Source organism: Spermophilus citellus (genome assembly GCF_964194105.1).
Source record: "Spermophilus citellus genome assembly, chromosome: 8".
NCBI lineage: Eukaryota > Metazoa > Chordata > Mammalia > Rodentia > Sciuridae > Spermophilus > Spermophilus citellus.
The window spans coordinates 28,621,575-28,636,911 of record NC_138189.1 but is presented as its reverse complement, the minus strand read 5'-3'; the positions used below and the strand labels follow the sequence as shown (position 1 = coordinate 28,636,911).

At 33.3% G+C, this 15,337-nt stretch overlaps 1 protein-coding gene across 1 annotated transcript in view; it reads left to right on the top strand.

Moving 5' to 3' along the window:
* ARAP2 (ArfGAP with RhoGAP domain, ankyrin repeat and PH domain 2) overlaps window positions 1-15,337 on the top strand; it is a 188,698-nt gene that overhangs the window by 32,768 nt on the left and 140,593 nt on the right. The window contains exons 6-7 of the mRNA XM_081303707.1: window positions 872-1,222; window positions 12,842-12,911. Of these exons, the coding sequence (XP_081159833.1) occupies window positions 872-1,222; window positions 12,842-12,911 (421 nt within the window). The remainder of the gene's footprint in view (window positions 1-871; window positions 1,223-12,841; window positions 12,912-15,337) is intronic.

The window sequence follows — 15,337 nt, the reverse complement described above, 5'->3', positions numbered from 1 at the left end:
TAAGTTCAAACTAAATGATGAGTATCTTTAATAAGCATTTGATATGAATCTGTTTGATGTGGAAGGGCTCATCTAAATTGTTCTTTAAGAAAGTAATAGTTTTTTTATAATACTGTATCCAGAAGGATGTGATTTGACCCCTAGGCATATCCTTTTTATAGATTAGCAAAAATTTTCTTGTAATGAGTTTTGTTTTACATAAATGACTGATTGAATCTATCGTGTCATTTCTTAAAGTTGTAGGAATATGCTTAGTTTTTATGAATACATTTTAGTAAACATTATATCTAATGCAACTTTTACCTTCTGAATATACACTGACCTTTTCTTGTTTTATTGGCTGGCAGTGTGGTACAGTATTTTTCTTTGCAACATATTCCCAAAGCTCTGAGCAGTCAGATACACTTTCAGTTTTATTACATTATGGTGAAATATGGTGTTCTTGGAGTCGATTAGAGGAATGTAGAAGGGGCAACCAGTTGAGGCAACAAGTTGGAAATAAGATCTCCACATAGATGAATTAGTAGTTCATGATAGTACCCAGGGAATAGAAATTGGGCTGGTCATCTTATTATATTGTTGATGATTAAATTGGGATGCAAAGAATATGGTCCATCTCCTTCCTTTTACCTGTTACCAGCCTCCCATAATGAAGGGAATAAGATTAAATTATACATAAGGAAAAAAAAAACCCTTCAGATAGTGTTCAAATATTTTTGTATAATTTTTCTGAGAAGTTTAAAAAATAATGAGATATGGTATAACTGAATTCTTAAGATTTTCCCAGACTTAAATTTCTGTGTTTGGTTGTTTATAAGTTAAAAAAAAAAAACAGCACTTTGAAATGTGAATGCCATTTCTTTCTCTTTAGCATATATGATAACAAGCAGGAGAAATTAAGTGAAGACAAAGTAGAAGATATTTGGATACCTCGAGAGGACAAAAACAATCTTCCAAGAGACTCTGCTTCTGAATCAGAATACTCCACAGTAGAAGAGTGCTTTCAGAGTTTAAAAAGAAAAAATTCAAAGGTGTCCAAGTCCAGGACTCAAAAACCATTAAATTCGGACCCTGTTAATAGGCACAGTTATCCTCTAAGCTCAACAAGTGGAAATGCTGATTCAGCTGTCTCCTCGAGTGCCATCTCTCCCTATGCCTGTTTTTACGGATCTTCTGCTGCAAGAGTTAAGTCAGGGTGGCTGGACAAACTCTCTCCTCAAGGGTATGTGTCTATTCATTTGTTTTGGTTTATACCTAGCATATTTTGAATAATCCAGATTTATCTACTTGTAACCCTGCCAGGTTTTTTCAGTTACTGCCCCTGCCCCACCCCTACTCATATTGTAGAGCCTTTCAGTGCAGTTGTGCAAGTGGTTTTATTTAGACAAGGGAGTGGGGGAATATGTGCAGTGCAGCACTGCATTATGTTCTGAAAAGCAAAGTAAAATAGAAAGTTATGAGCTCACATTTAGATTTCTTAATGTGAGCTTCCAACTTCACACCAAAATACTGTCCTGTGTCTCCCTTTGTAGCAAAGAAAAACAACACAGACTGAGTTAGCATTACTCAGCCCACACTGTTTGGATTTTGCTCATATCATAACAGTGTTCTGTTTGAGAATACAAAGCTTATTGTGGATAGGGAAAAAGTATATCATTGTTAGATTTAGCTCTTCACTGTTACTGATATATTCTGATATTTCTTTGTTGCTCAGAAATTCAAAGTCTTTTGAATGTTATACTTTTAAAACAGATTTATCATTTCAAATGTTTACAAAGAAACTTCTGTTCCTTAACACCAGTGCTGAGAAATCTTGGGAGAGGGATTATATTTAAGTAGAATTGTTTTATGGCATCTTGATTGTGGGATTTCTCATGAATTATTAGTTTAGGATTGAACCTCTTATGTTGAAGTAGCTGATGTGGTAAGTTTGCACAGTATTGGTTTTCTCTATTATTCACCTGAAAATGTACTTCATTTCTATTGGACTTAGTTTGATCTAAAATAGTTCTATTAACATATAAAAAATGTTAGAAGCAGCTGTTGATAACTAGTAGGAGCAGGATTTATATATCTTAAAATCAGAATAAAACCACAATCTTTATGGTTAGTAATAATATGGTTAATACTTTGTACAATTGCATCCTTTTAACAAATAACATTTGAATACACTGTAGTAGTATACTTCTTAGAATCAGCTATTATGTACTACTTCTTTCTGATCACATTATGATGATAAAATAGTCTTGTGTGTGTATTTTCTACTTTTATTAGTTATCAATATAATTGGTAAATGCATATTTAAATGTCAAAAGCATGAGTCAGTTCTAGGGCATACACTGTTTTTTGTTTTTTGTTTTTTTTTAAAGAGAGAGAGAGGAGAGAGAGAGAGAGAGAGAGAGAGAGAGAGAATTTTTTTTAATATTTATTTTTTAGTTCTCGGTGGACACAACATCTTTGTTTGTACGTGGTGCTGAGGATCGAACCCGGGCCGCACGCATGCCAGGCGAACGCGCTACTGCTTGAGCCACATCCCCAGCCCCATACACTGTTTTTAAAACAGTGAGCTTGAACATTGTCAGATCTTCCATTTCTGGATAATTTAAGTGTTGAGAAGATCCTGGTGCTGACCAGGGTATCCAGGGAGGAATCAGCACACTGATTGGCCTGGGCTAAATAATAGCATAAATAGCTCCAGGTACATTGTGAAAGTTTGAAAATATTTGGCCACTTCTGGGATGAATTAGAACATTTTCCTTTTTATCAGTACTTTGATTTTCTATGCCTTCTATTCTGAACCTGCCTAAGGTTAGATGCTCTGAGTTTTTTTTTTTTTTTTTTTTTTTTTAAATTTATGTGTTTCCATTTTATGGGAAATAATTGAGTTTTCTTGCTTAAAAGTATTCTCCTGGATACTGGTGTGAATGTAAATAGGAAAGTAAATGAAGAAAAAAAATTTTTTTCACCAAGAACTTTAAAAGCTCTTGTACATGATTATATTGCTGTGACTTGAAAGAAGTACTTGCAGTTTGGCTCCAAGCATGTATTTATTAGGTTCTAAGTAGAATCCAAAATTTGCCCTTTTAAAATTGTCTCAGTGGGCCATTTTGAGGGTGTTTAAGGTCCTCCTTAAAGGGATGATTACCCATTCCTTAGTAGCAGTTTCTGAGTTTTGTTTAACTCATGACTATGTAATTCTTCATTGCTGGTGACACTGATTGAGATGGCATTCTGAATTGTATAGAGGAGGTGCCACAACCTTTCCTATAAAGGTCCTATAAAGGTCCAAATAGTAAATATTTTAAGCCTTATAACCATAATGTTCTTTGTTGAAACTACTTTAATTGTAGCCTGAAATCAGATATTGATAACACATAAACCAGTAAATAAGGCAGTATTTCAATAACACTTTATTTATTAACATACATGGTAGACAAAATTTGGCTCATGGCTCATAAAAGCATAAGCCAGATTATATATTTGTCTAAAATCTCATACGATAACCACTATATTTATCTTTCTTGGGATCCAAATAGAAAAATTTAACCTGATGGATCTCAAGATAGGAGAGTCTCTCTTTTTTTTTTCCTATTAAGTATAGAAGTAAGGAAGCAGGAGTCTTCCTTGGGGTCCTCTGTGCTTGCTCTTCTTTCTAGCTAAAATGCTGTTACCCCAGAGAGCATCATGGCTTGGACCTCAATGCTCTCAAATTCTTGCATAATGTCTCCTTTGTACTTAAGCAGAAAAGAAGAAGAAGAAGAAGAAAAAAACCCCTCAGCATTATTATAACTCTCCCTTTCCCCCACTGCTTTTTGATTACAATGTTCTGTAGGGCTCATATGCTAGAAGATTTATTTATTTCATAAAAGCTTCATAAGGACAGTCATGTACATTACTTTTGTTTATAACTCTATCCTTAGCTGAAAATTACCTAGCACTAGGTAGATGCTTAGTGTTTTTTGTTGAATGAATCATTGAAAAACTTTATAAGGTATTCTTTTAATTTTCTAAAATATGTTTTTATTTTCTAATATAAACTGCTACATTTAACACTATTAGGGGAATCTTTAGGTGCCCGTAAGAGCAATAGTAGGCATCAACACAGCAGGGAACTCTTGGTGGTTCTTTTTTTTTTTTTAATAATTATATTTCTCCCTTAAAGACATGTACATAACTAATCAAACTATAGTTGTTTTTTTTTTTTTAAATAACCACACTCCAGTTTATACTTTTCTAAATAGTGATTGAAACTGTCTTCAGTCATGAGTGACATTAAACAAAATAATAAAATGCACAACCTGGACTTAACTTTTTACATGGCTGACTGTCTATTTGCTTTTGAGATGGAAATGCTAGTTCTGAATTAATACGCAGTATGTGATAACTGCCAACAATTTAGTTAAAAAATAATCGTATAACATCATGCAACAAAAGAAATACTGAAGTGCTTCCAGTTGAGTTTTAACTATGAGAAATTATTTCAGTATTTGAATGACCTAATTACAGTACAGCTTGAGAGTATTGTTTTTAAAAAATTGTACGAAAGAAACTTGGTAAATGTTGAAGTTAGTTTTTTTTTTTTTTTTTTTTTTTAACCAGTGTTTCAAACAGGTCAGAAGAGATGAAAAACTTAATAGATGATACTTGTTTTTAAAAATATCTCACTGGGTATCATTTATTTATTTCCATAACTTTTCTTTCTTTCTAGAATATTCTGATAGTTTGGTATTGAACATCCTGCCCCTGAAACACAGATAATAATCTTGATTTTTCATTTCTACTGGCTGGGATGTCTTTTCAGTTGTATTGCCTAACCTTTTTTTGTATTTTATTATCCTGTATTTAATATACAAAGTACTTTCTTTTGACTATTCTTCTTATAGCCTACTATTATCATTTCATGGATATGATATATTCTCTCCTTCTCTGAGGGTATTAGTACGTTTTTTGAATTTTTTTTTTTCCTGTAGAGTCAGCTACCTTCAAGTTTTCTGGAAGGATTTCTTTCCCTGTCTTACGTTAGAGACATTTTCCTCCAGTCTTTGGTTAATCTTGGGGTGTTCAGTAATAATAAAGTAGAATAATTATAACAATGTACTGTAATAAAAGTTATTTGAAACTTATCAATTGCTTATTTCTGCAATTTTTGATTTAATGTGTTTGAATCATGATTGACTACAGATAACCAGGTATGTGGAAAGCAAAAGCAAGGATAAGTGAGGACTACTGTTTTTATTATCTCTATTTCCTGAGATCCTGTGGTTTTCCTCTTAATTTGTCTGCATTTTGGCTTAGCAGTTAGCTCTTTGAAGTTTTCCAAGTCAGTGCTTATTTTTCGTCTGCTTTCCTTACTTCTAAATGGTGTTACAGTCTTCTCTGGTCAATGTTGATTTGAGGGTGTTTTAAAATATTTATTTTTTTAATCCTTTGATGCCTTTTAGAGAGGTTTGGGGAATAGTAGAGGTAAATGAAAGTTTTAATTGATCACCTTAAGTGGAAGCTGGTTCATGTGGGATTTTTTAGAGGATGACTCCATAAAATAAGGGCATGTCAATCTTTTAACATAGATTTTTACATAGTATATCAAATAAGCACTAAGTTCTCTGTACGTATTTAAAAAGTTCAATGTGGCACATTAAATTCAGGCTTCTAATGGAATTCTGTCCCTTGCAATAATATAGATGGACTCAGAGGATACTATGTTAAGTGAAATAAGCCAGGCACAGAAAGACAAACATTGCATGATTTTACTCATATGTGGAAACTAAATAGTTGATTTTATAGATATTGATAGAATACAGGTTACCAATGGCTGGAGAGTGGGGATATGATCAAGGGGCACAGTTAAATAGGAGGAATAAGCTATGGTGTTCTATGACCCAGAGGGGTGAAGATAATTGATAATAATATATATTTCAAAATAGAAGAGTGGAATTTGAATGCATTCAGTATAAAGAAATCTTATGTCTAAGGGATGGATATGCTCATTGCCCTGAGCTGATACATGAATCAGAACATCATGTTGTATCTCATAAATGTGTACAAATAGTATGTTCAATCAAAAATAAAATTTAAAAATATAAAAGTTAATAAAATTTAGGGTTTATAACTGACTTCCAAAAGTCCTTTTAGCCCTGGGAATTTTATGTTAAATGCTTTCTTCTGCTGACTTAAAGGATTAGGTCTGCAGAGATGGAAGCTAGAATTGAATACAATATTCCTTTTGTGTTTGTTTTATTCCCCAAATCATTTTATTCATATACCCTTGGAAGCTATTACTTTGTGTTGCTTAATAGTGAAGAAATGCTATTAGAATAGAAAAGTTCGGACATTTAGAGATATTGGAGTGTTTTCTTGCCTCTCTTTAAAATACTTAATCACTCATACTGCATAATTTAAAACCCTTATACTTAAAAGGGTAACTAAGTATCTTTTAAGTGTCTACTTAAAAGAGTAGATAAAATAAATAAAAGAATTAAAAATAATTAGGTAAGCAAAAATCTGTACTGCAGAGATTGTAGTAGTTCTAAAAAATGTTGGGTCTTGTTAGGGTCAGAAGAGAGAATAAGGAAGTTAGAAAATATGCTGTAGTTCTTCAGGGTTATATAAAAAAAAACAGATGAATTTGGAGTGATATGTTCTTATCTCTTTTTTCCTTTAGATTATTTAGAATAAGATTGTGCAGTATATTTGTGATGACTTAGATACCATGATTAATAAAGGCCATAAATTTGACCTTGCCATTGAGGTTCATTGCATTGTGGTATTTTTGAAGGTGACAATTTGGTAGCCTCTGGCAACTTAATATTCTTCAGCAAGCTGTTAGATTTGAAGGTATTTTTGTTAAGTTTAAATATGTAATTAAAAAAAATCCTATTGGCATTTAGGTTTGAAATTAAACAGGAGTGCCTTTGTTTGAATACTTCATAAATAGAGATTTAAATTGGGTGTATTATACACTGTTGTTAAAAACTAATTTTTAAGATACACATTTTGAGAAACAAAAACTGACACCAGGTGGTGAAGCTGTTTTTATGAAAGCAGTTGAAACTTTACACCACCTGCCCTACCAGAGCTCAAGGGAAGAGTTTATAGAAATCCGTTCAATAATACTGCACAAGCCTTATAAATTATTCTTAAAAAAGCTTCTTGAAGAAATGTTTCCCTTCAGAACTCTAAAAACAAAATAAGATAAAACCCAGGCTAATGTGCTTCCTGTCTTATTTTACCTTTTTTTCCTGAAGGAATTCTGAAGCACTTTTCAAAATTGAGCTTACATATAAAATGTGTAGGGGTCAAATGTTATTACTATCTAAAGGGATATTGGGGATACTTTGCCTTAAATGTATTGGAGTTTTTTTGTGTGTGTAGTGGTTAAGAGTCTTTGGGAAGAGACTGCCTGGATTTGACTCCCATCACTAGTTGTGTGAGGTGGGCAAATTATTTAACCAACCAGGGGCTCTGTGCCTTCCTGCGTAAAGTAGGGGAAATCTTATTACTTTTCTCCTGTGACTGTTTAGAGGAATAAGTGAGTTAATATTTGTATGTGACTTGACACAGTGTCTGGAACTGTAAGTGCTCACTATTTTTATTACCAAGTGTAGTTTTTTATTGAGACTTTGAAACCTCTATAATAATGCATCATTATTTCAGATTTAATTTGTATTATGTGGCGTTGTCTTTATACTTTTTCATTAAAAAGCTTAAACCCTCTGAAGAATTTCCTCGTTATGGTCTGAATTTTATTTTTGTATTTTTTTTCCAAGAAAGGTATTTTTATATTTAAATGTATAAATACACATAAGCACATTTTACTGATAAAAAAAATTTAATGAAAAGGTATAATTTCAGAGAAAAGTTAAAATATTTGAACTATACCTCATAGTTTACTTATCAATCAGAGATAATTCCTATGGAATTGATTGACTAATAATGAGTAGACTTTCATAAATTCATGAGAGAAATAGTTAACAGAAATGTTGATTTTAAAAATTTAGACGTCATTATCCAAAGTACATGTATGAAGACATGAATTGATGTGAACATACTTTATATACAAATAGAGGTATGAAAATTGTTCTGTATGTATAATAATAATTGTGATGCAAAAAAATCTAGTGTTCACTAATTAATAGTTTTTAAAATAAAAATTTTACTTTGGAATTTAGAAGCACAGAACTTCTCAAACTCTTCTTTTTATTACTTAGTTGAAGTTTTGGTTTATTTATAGGATTTATAGGATTTACCAACATTAAATCCAAATTTCTATTTGCTAAAAAGGGGGATAATACTTTGAGAAAGGATGTAAGTATAAGCTCTTATCTTTAATCCACTAATTATTAGAATTCAGTATTGAAGTTCACTTGTAGAAAATAGCTATTTAAAAGTTGACACATTTAATGAGCAATACAGATTATTCAATGTTTACATAAATTACTTTTAGATAAATCTTAAATGGGTTATAGTGCATTTTAAAATAGGAAAGTACCAATGTATACAGTATGAGTACTTATAAATTTTTTCCCCAGATTTATGGAAGTGTGATTGACAAAGATTGTGTATATTTGAAAAGTGTAGTGCAAGGATTTGATGCACATATTATACATGGTGAAATGATTACCACACACAAGACAATTAACATGTTTCCCAGAGTTATTCTTCCTTTTTTGGGTGAGACCACTTAAGATCTATTTTCTTCTTCTTCTTCTTCTTCTTCTTTTTTTTTTTTTTTGGTACAAGGGATTAAACCCAAGGTTGTTTTACCACTGAGCCACATCCCTAACCCTTTTTTTTATGTTTTCTTTTGAGACAGAGTTTTACTAAATTATTAGGGGCTTGCTAAGTTGCTGATGTTGGTCTCAAAACTTGGAATCTTCCTCCCTTAGCTTTCTGAGTTGCTGTGATTACAAGTGTGTGCCACCACACCTGACTAAGAAGTGTACTGTTAGTAGATTTCAAGTATAAGATGTATCATTGTTTATAGTCATCATAATGTACATTAGATACTCAGAACTTATAATTGAAAATTTAAAATCTCTTCTCTGTAATAATGCATCATTATTTCAGATCAAGTTTGTGTTGTGTAATAGTTGTATAATAGTTGTGTTGTGTAATAGTTGTATAATAGTTGTGTAATAGTAGGAACTTAGACTAAGGTGACAATGTCTGTATATATTATCATTTTTTAAAATAGTGAAAAAAAATTAAGCCATTAAATAAAATTTAAAGGAAAGGCATAACCTAGTTCAGAGAATACTCTTAAAACACTTAACGATGAGGAGTAATAGTATGTATTAACCAATATCACTATATTTATATTCTAAAATGTTGAACTTATAAAAACAGAGAGCAGAATAGTATCAGGGACTGAGGAATAGATGTATTGGGGAAAGGTTGTTTAAATTTTTTTTTAAAAGTCTAAAATGCATTTTAAAATTACTTCAAAACTAATGTCGAAATTCAAGCTTCCTATAGGTTCTTACTTTTTTCATTAATAACAAGATAGGTTTAGAAAATTTTTATTTTGTCATTAAAAAAACCTTGATCTTTAGTATTTAGTAAAAAAACAAATGGTAAAGTGTTTTAGTACCCTTTTTCTCTATATTTACAAAGTGCGATTTTGAGTAAGCCTTTTTTCAATGAAAAATGTATTCATCATCTATTTTGTAATCATTATAATAAGTATATTTTATATGCCAGGAAGTATGGTAATCACAGGTTTTACACAGATAAACAAAACAAATGGTTTCTGCACTCAATTCAAATTTTAATGGTAAGTGTCATTAAGTAAAGAAATGGAGAAGAAAAAAAGGGGGCCTGAGCAACTGTGTTGGTCCTGGATGATCTTTTGGAGCAAATAACATTTAAACTGAGAACTTGATGGTTAGAAGGTGCCTCCCATGTTCACAGTTGGAAGGGAATTTTGAACAGAGAAAATGGTTTATGGGAAGTGCACCAGGCAAGAAAGGTCTAGACATAGAGGCCACGTGAGCAGATACCGTCTACAGAGGAAGTGGCAGATTTTAATGGCTGACTGGATGAGTGAATGCAGAAGTAACAGTTTGATGGTAGAATTGCAACATAGCACCCCCCAACTACAGAATGGTGATTCTTACAACTGTTTTCCATATGCTTCTCATTGCATTTCTAGGAGCTGGCATTTGTCTTATTTACCTATCCCACCACAGATTACTAGACGTATTTAATAACTTGTACAAGTATTGAGTTTAAAATGGATGGACATGGCAAATAGTTACCTGGCAGTTGCAAAAAGTGAAATGGTTGGAACAGTGTTTTAGGAGCTAACACTCTTTTAGGTTGAAGTTTTCTTGGGCTTTTCTCAAAGAGCCAAACGTAGCTAGACAAACTGGTACATGTTTATATTCCCAGCTACTCAGGAGGCTGAGATGGGAGGATTGAGAGTTCAGGTCACCCTGTGCAATATACCAACATCTCATCTCAAAACATACAAACCAAAAGCAGTGTCAAGAGCCAAGGTCAAGTGCGTCCTTTACATTATAGTGCCTGAGAAGGAGATGCAGCTCATAAATGGTAGCAATTTTGACCCCAAAGCCCAATAAATACTGCGCTGTCTTCCTTTTAACTTTCCTCATTCTTCTGAGGTTAGATTCTTAGATGATGCCTCAGACCTCAAGCTCACACTGTGGATTCTAAGAAAGCTTTATGAGTCCAATTAAAAGACTGCTAAGTAAGACATGTTAAGTTTCTGAACTTCTTTGCTTGGTACTTTTACACATTTAATTTTATTCTGAGTTTTCAGAAGTTTCTCTGTCTTTCCTGAAATGTTGAAAGATGCTAATTATTTATGAGTGCTGGGTGTTTAGGTATTCTTTTCATATCATCCTGCCCATGTTTCTTAAAGGACTATGCTTTGATTGCATTGCTTATTCATTCAGTATATTCTCCTGGAGTGCCATATTTATCTGTGTGTTAGTTGTTGATCATGGAGAAGAAAACATTCTTGAAGTGGATCATTGCAAGACATAAAGGCGAGTGTTAAGACTGACATTAAGCAAATGAACTAATACATATGATCGAATTTGTGTTGAGTGCTAGAGAAAAGGTAGAAGGTGCTTTGAGAGAATAGCTTTGGATTGGGTCATGAGGGAAGGCATTTCTGTGTGGATAGTTTAGGTGCAATTTAGAAACATAAAAAGTTAGCAAAGGGAAGAGGAAGGGTAATGAAAGACCCCAAGGTCTTATCTCCTCCACAGATTTTGACCATTTTGATGTTCAAATAAAAGATGATATATGCTACTGAGCTTTAATTAACCACTGTTTGTAAGGTGGGTGGAGGCCCCAATCAAAATCTTGATTTTCCAAGTTACTGTTGGTATTGTATAGGAAGTTGCATAGTTACCTGCCTTTTAAGTATAGCAGAGAGAAACAAGAACTGAGTGCAGAGTGATTAATTATGCAATATATAATTATGTGTTTGCTTAATATTCTTTACCTTTTAAATTTTAATGCTGGGAATTTGAAGAACTCTCGGGTTGCTAGCAGAAGTAAAACCCAGATGTCTGTAACACAGTTGGATGTTGCAATGTGAAAAAAACACATGACAGGCCAAGAGAAGTTAAGCAGTAAGAAGATGAGGGAATAAGGTAGCAAGTGGGCTGGGTGGGCAGTGTGATTGTCTGATGTTAAGTTCCTTATGTGTTCTTACTACTTCAAGGTTCAGTGCTTACATGTGAAACTCATCTGCACTGATGAATTAATACGTTTTCTCCATTTCATCAGAGTTGGTCTAATTTGATCTGGAGTGGTACATGTCTGCTCACTAAGGAGACTTGCTGTACTTCACTTGAGTAATGAACATGTAGCAGGACACAGCCGGAAGACAAACTTTCCAGATGCCCGGAAGTTCTCTTTCTATCTTTAAATCTTCTGAAAGCCACAGGAAATTATATCACCTTGTCGAAATGTGTTAGAAAAGAGCAAAAGGAGAGACAGTATATATGGTTGATGTTTACATATTCACTTAGAAATGACTTTTTTAAAAACAGGAAGTTAGTTTCCATATGTTGTCTGTGTTAAAAGCTGAAAGTATATGGTATTAGTCCCGACTAAAAGCCTGTAGAGAACAGGATATTCACAGTCTGTGGATTGTCTGACTTAAGGGAAGGGAAATAAGCAAAACAAAAGACAAACCTAAGCAGAAGTAGTTCTTTATACCCCTCATTTAAAGTAAGAAAAATATGTTTTTTTAAACCTAAATAGGAAATGTTATTTATTATTTTGCCTTTGTTTTCTCACATCAAAAACCATTTTAAAATTGCATCTGCCTTTCATATGATCCTCTTTTGAAAAATACAGAAGTTTCACTGAATTTTGAGTGACTGTAAATGATTATTTTTTGACAGGGCTTTCCCCATCTTATTTAGTCAAAATATAATAATTTATGTAAATTCAGGTAAGAAAGCTTTGCTAGTTTTGCAAAATATTATTCATCCACCAAAGCAAAAATCAAGGCAAAATAAGTGTATAAGCTTTATGAGAGATGAAAGTTTTATGTATTACCTTCATTTAAAGATTATCTCCATTAATGGAAATGGTTTTGATGATAATGTTTGTGACTACACTTGGTTTTGCACTTAACATTATCATTAAAAAAAAGCTATGTCAGCTAATTAGAAAGTGTTGTTATACATTTGTTGATTCTATGTTCCATTGCCCAAAACTGTACTATTATAGCCTATTTTTGTATACACTGCTTAACAGTAGAGACGGATTGCACTCAGCATAGCTACACTACAAATGTATTTAAAAATCCAAGTTCATGCTACTTAAATGTAAAATAACAATTTCATGTGTTTTACAGAAAACGCATGTTTCAGAAGAGATGGGTGAAATTTGATGGCCTTAGCATTTCTTACTACAATAATGAAAGGGTAAGTACATTTTACATTTTTTTTTCAAAGATTGTTTTATGCATACTGTTTGTCAGTAAACTAAGCAAGTAGTTTGATTTTTAAGAATTGGAAATGGAGTATCTACATGAAAAGGTTTGTAATATGATAAAACACAAATCTATTCCATTCGTCTCTAACTTTTTGTTGACATATAAAAATGAGAATTTTTTTTTGATGTATTTAACTGTGATTTATAGAGTATCTTCTACAAACCATGGGCAATGCTATCAGCAATGAAAGGATGGGGAAGAAATCGCCTTTTTTCCTGGACTGCACCAAGGAATGTTTACAAACCACTCTTTTAATTAGCAAATGGAAAGATAAGGAGCAGTTGCTTCATGCTATGGGAGTGAGAGGGGTTTACAGAAACTTGGGAGAAGGAGATTGATCTGCAGAGAGAATAGTGAGATGCTCAGATGGGAAAGTGTGGACCCTAGCACTGAAGGCATGGTTTTCCCTGATTTGAATATGCATGCGAGACTTATGGGAGAGGAAGCTGGGGTAGTTGTTTAAGGTAGAGTTCATTGAAAGTCTTGAATACTAGGTGAAATGGTTATAATGTTTTCTTTTGGCAGTTAAGTCTTAATGATATGGCAGATCTCTGAGCATGTCTTCTTAGGTATGGGAATATCCTTAGGAGTTGTTGGGGTTTAGTGTCATTATATCTACATTTTCCCAAATGTTACCTATTTACATTTGTAAATGTATGCATTTATTCATACATATGTAGTTAAAATATTCTGGAGATGTATAGTCAGCCCCCTATAATGTGGGTTGTACATCAGTGGATTCAATCATCTGTGGATCACAATATTAAAAAAAAATTGCATCTGTATTCAACATGTATAGACTTTAAAAAAAAATTCCCTTAATTATATAGTTTAACAACTCCTTAGTAGCATTTATACTATATGAGGTATTATAAGTAACCTGGAGATGATTTAAAGTGTACTAGAGGATGTACATAAGTTACATGCAAATTTTATACCATTTTATTTAAGAAACTTAAGCATCTGCAGGGATTTCTGGAACAAGTACCCCTCAGATACTGAGAAACAAATATTATTAAATCTATTAGAGTAACCATGGTATTTCACTTTTAGCATCTCTTTGTTTGGAAATTTCCTTAATAAAAAGTTTGGAGCTAATAAGCCATATTTTTAGTTCATTAAAATTAGATAATTTTAAATCTTAATTATATCCCTTCTCTTTAACATTTTATTTTTAAGACTTAGCCACATTCTCTTATTTATAGCTTCTGATCTGTCATTTTTCCTCATGATTTGGTGATTTCCACTGCCCAGCATTGGTGATACTGGTGGCATGAATAGAGACTTCACCTACTACTTCTTTAGTGCTGCAAGCAGATGAGTATATGTTTTTTAACACCAAGTGGCACATACCAAGTGGCACACACTGCTTGATGTAATACTGACACTAAAGGAAGGTTTAGAGAAGCGTCAGTTTTTTGGCTTCACTTTCAGTGATGCAGGTAGAGCATCCGCAGGTTCAGGAACTCCTCTGGAGGTTTGCAAGATGGTTGGATTTTTTTTTTTTTTTTAAACTGGATGTCTGCTTTAGCTACTGTTTCTAGCTTACTAGTACAATGGGCAGTTGTCCCAATTTCTGTGCTATAGTGAACACAGTGTAGATTCTACATCTGATGGAGTCTGACTTTTGGTTTTCTTTGGCACCTATGCCCTTTTCTGGTTTACCCATGCCCTTTTCTGGTTTGATTGAAGGAAAACTCTTCAAGAATGAGACAGGCTTCCATGCTGTGAGGTATTCTTATTCTCATTTGAGAGAGAATTTCTAGTAACTGTGTAACTGGACGTTTTTCCCTCTCTGTTGGTCTTTTCAGAGTCAGCTGAAAGGAAGAGGGCTTGTCATATTTTTAGATACTGATGCAATAAAAACGATACAGTCTTCATTTGAAATTGAGATAAGTTTTTTTAATGGGTTACTGCAAATCTTTGAGCTTAATACTAATTTAAAAAAGAAATCAAGTTGTTGCTTGCTATGGCATTTCACCCATCTACTGTCCAGATGAGGGGTTTCAGTTTGGCAAAATACAGAAACACTGGGGTGAATGTTTCATGAAAGGAGGGACAGTTTGTGCTGTGTCCCTTCTGGCAGAAGGCAAGTATAGGGGTGGCTTAGCTACTTTCCTGGCTTTACAAGTTTAGCTGCTATGTGAATAGACATTTGGGTCTTTTTAAGTCTGAATGTGCACTGGAGGAGCAAGTGACTGGGTGCTGAGGAGACGGCGTGCAGAGGTGCCTGTTTTCCTGGTTTTCTTTCACTTTCCTCAGTATTGCCCAATCAAGCCTCTGCAAGAACTTGTCCATTTTATTTTAGAACGAAGCATCATCCCCATGGCTGTCATATCTTATCCCTGCCAAGTA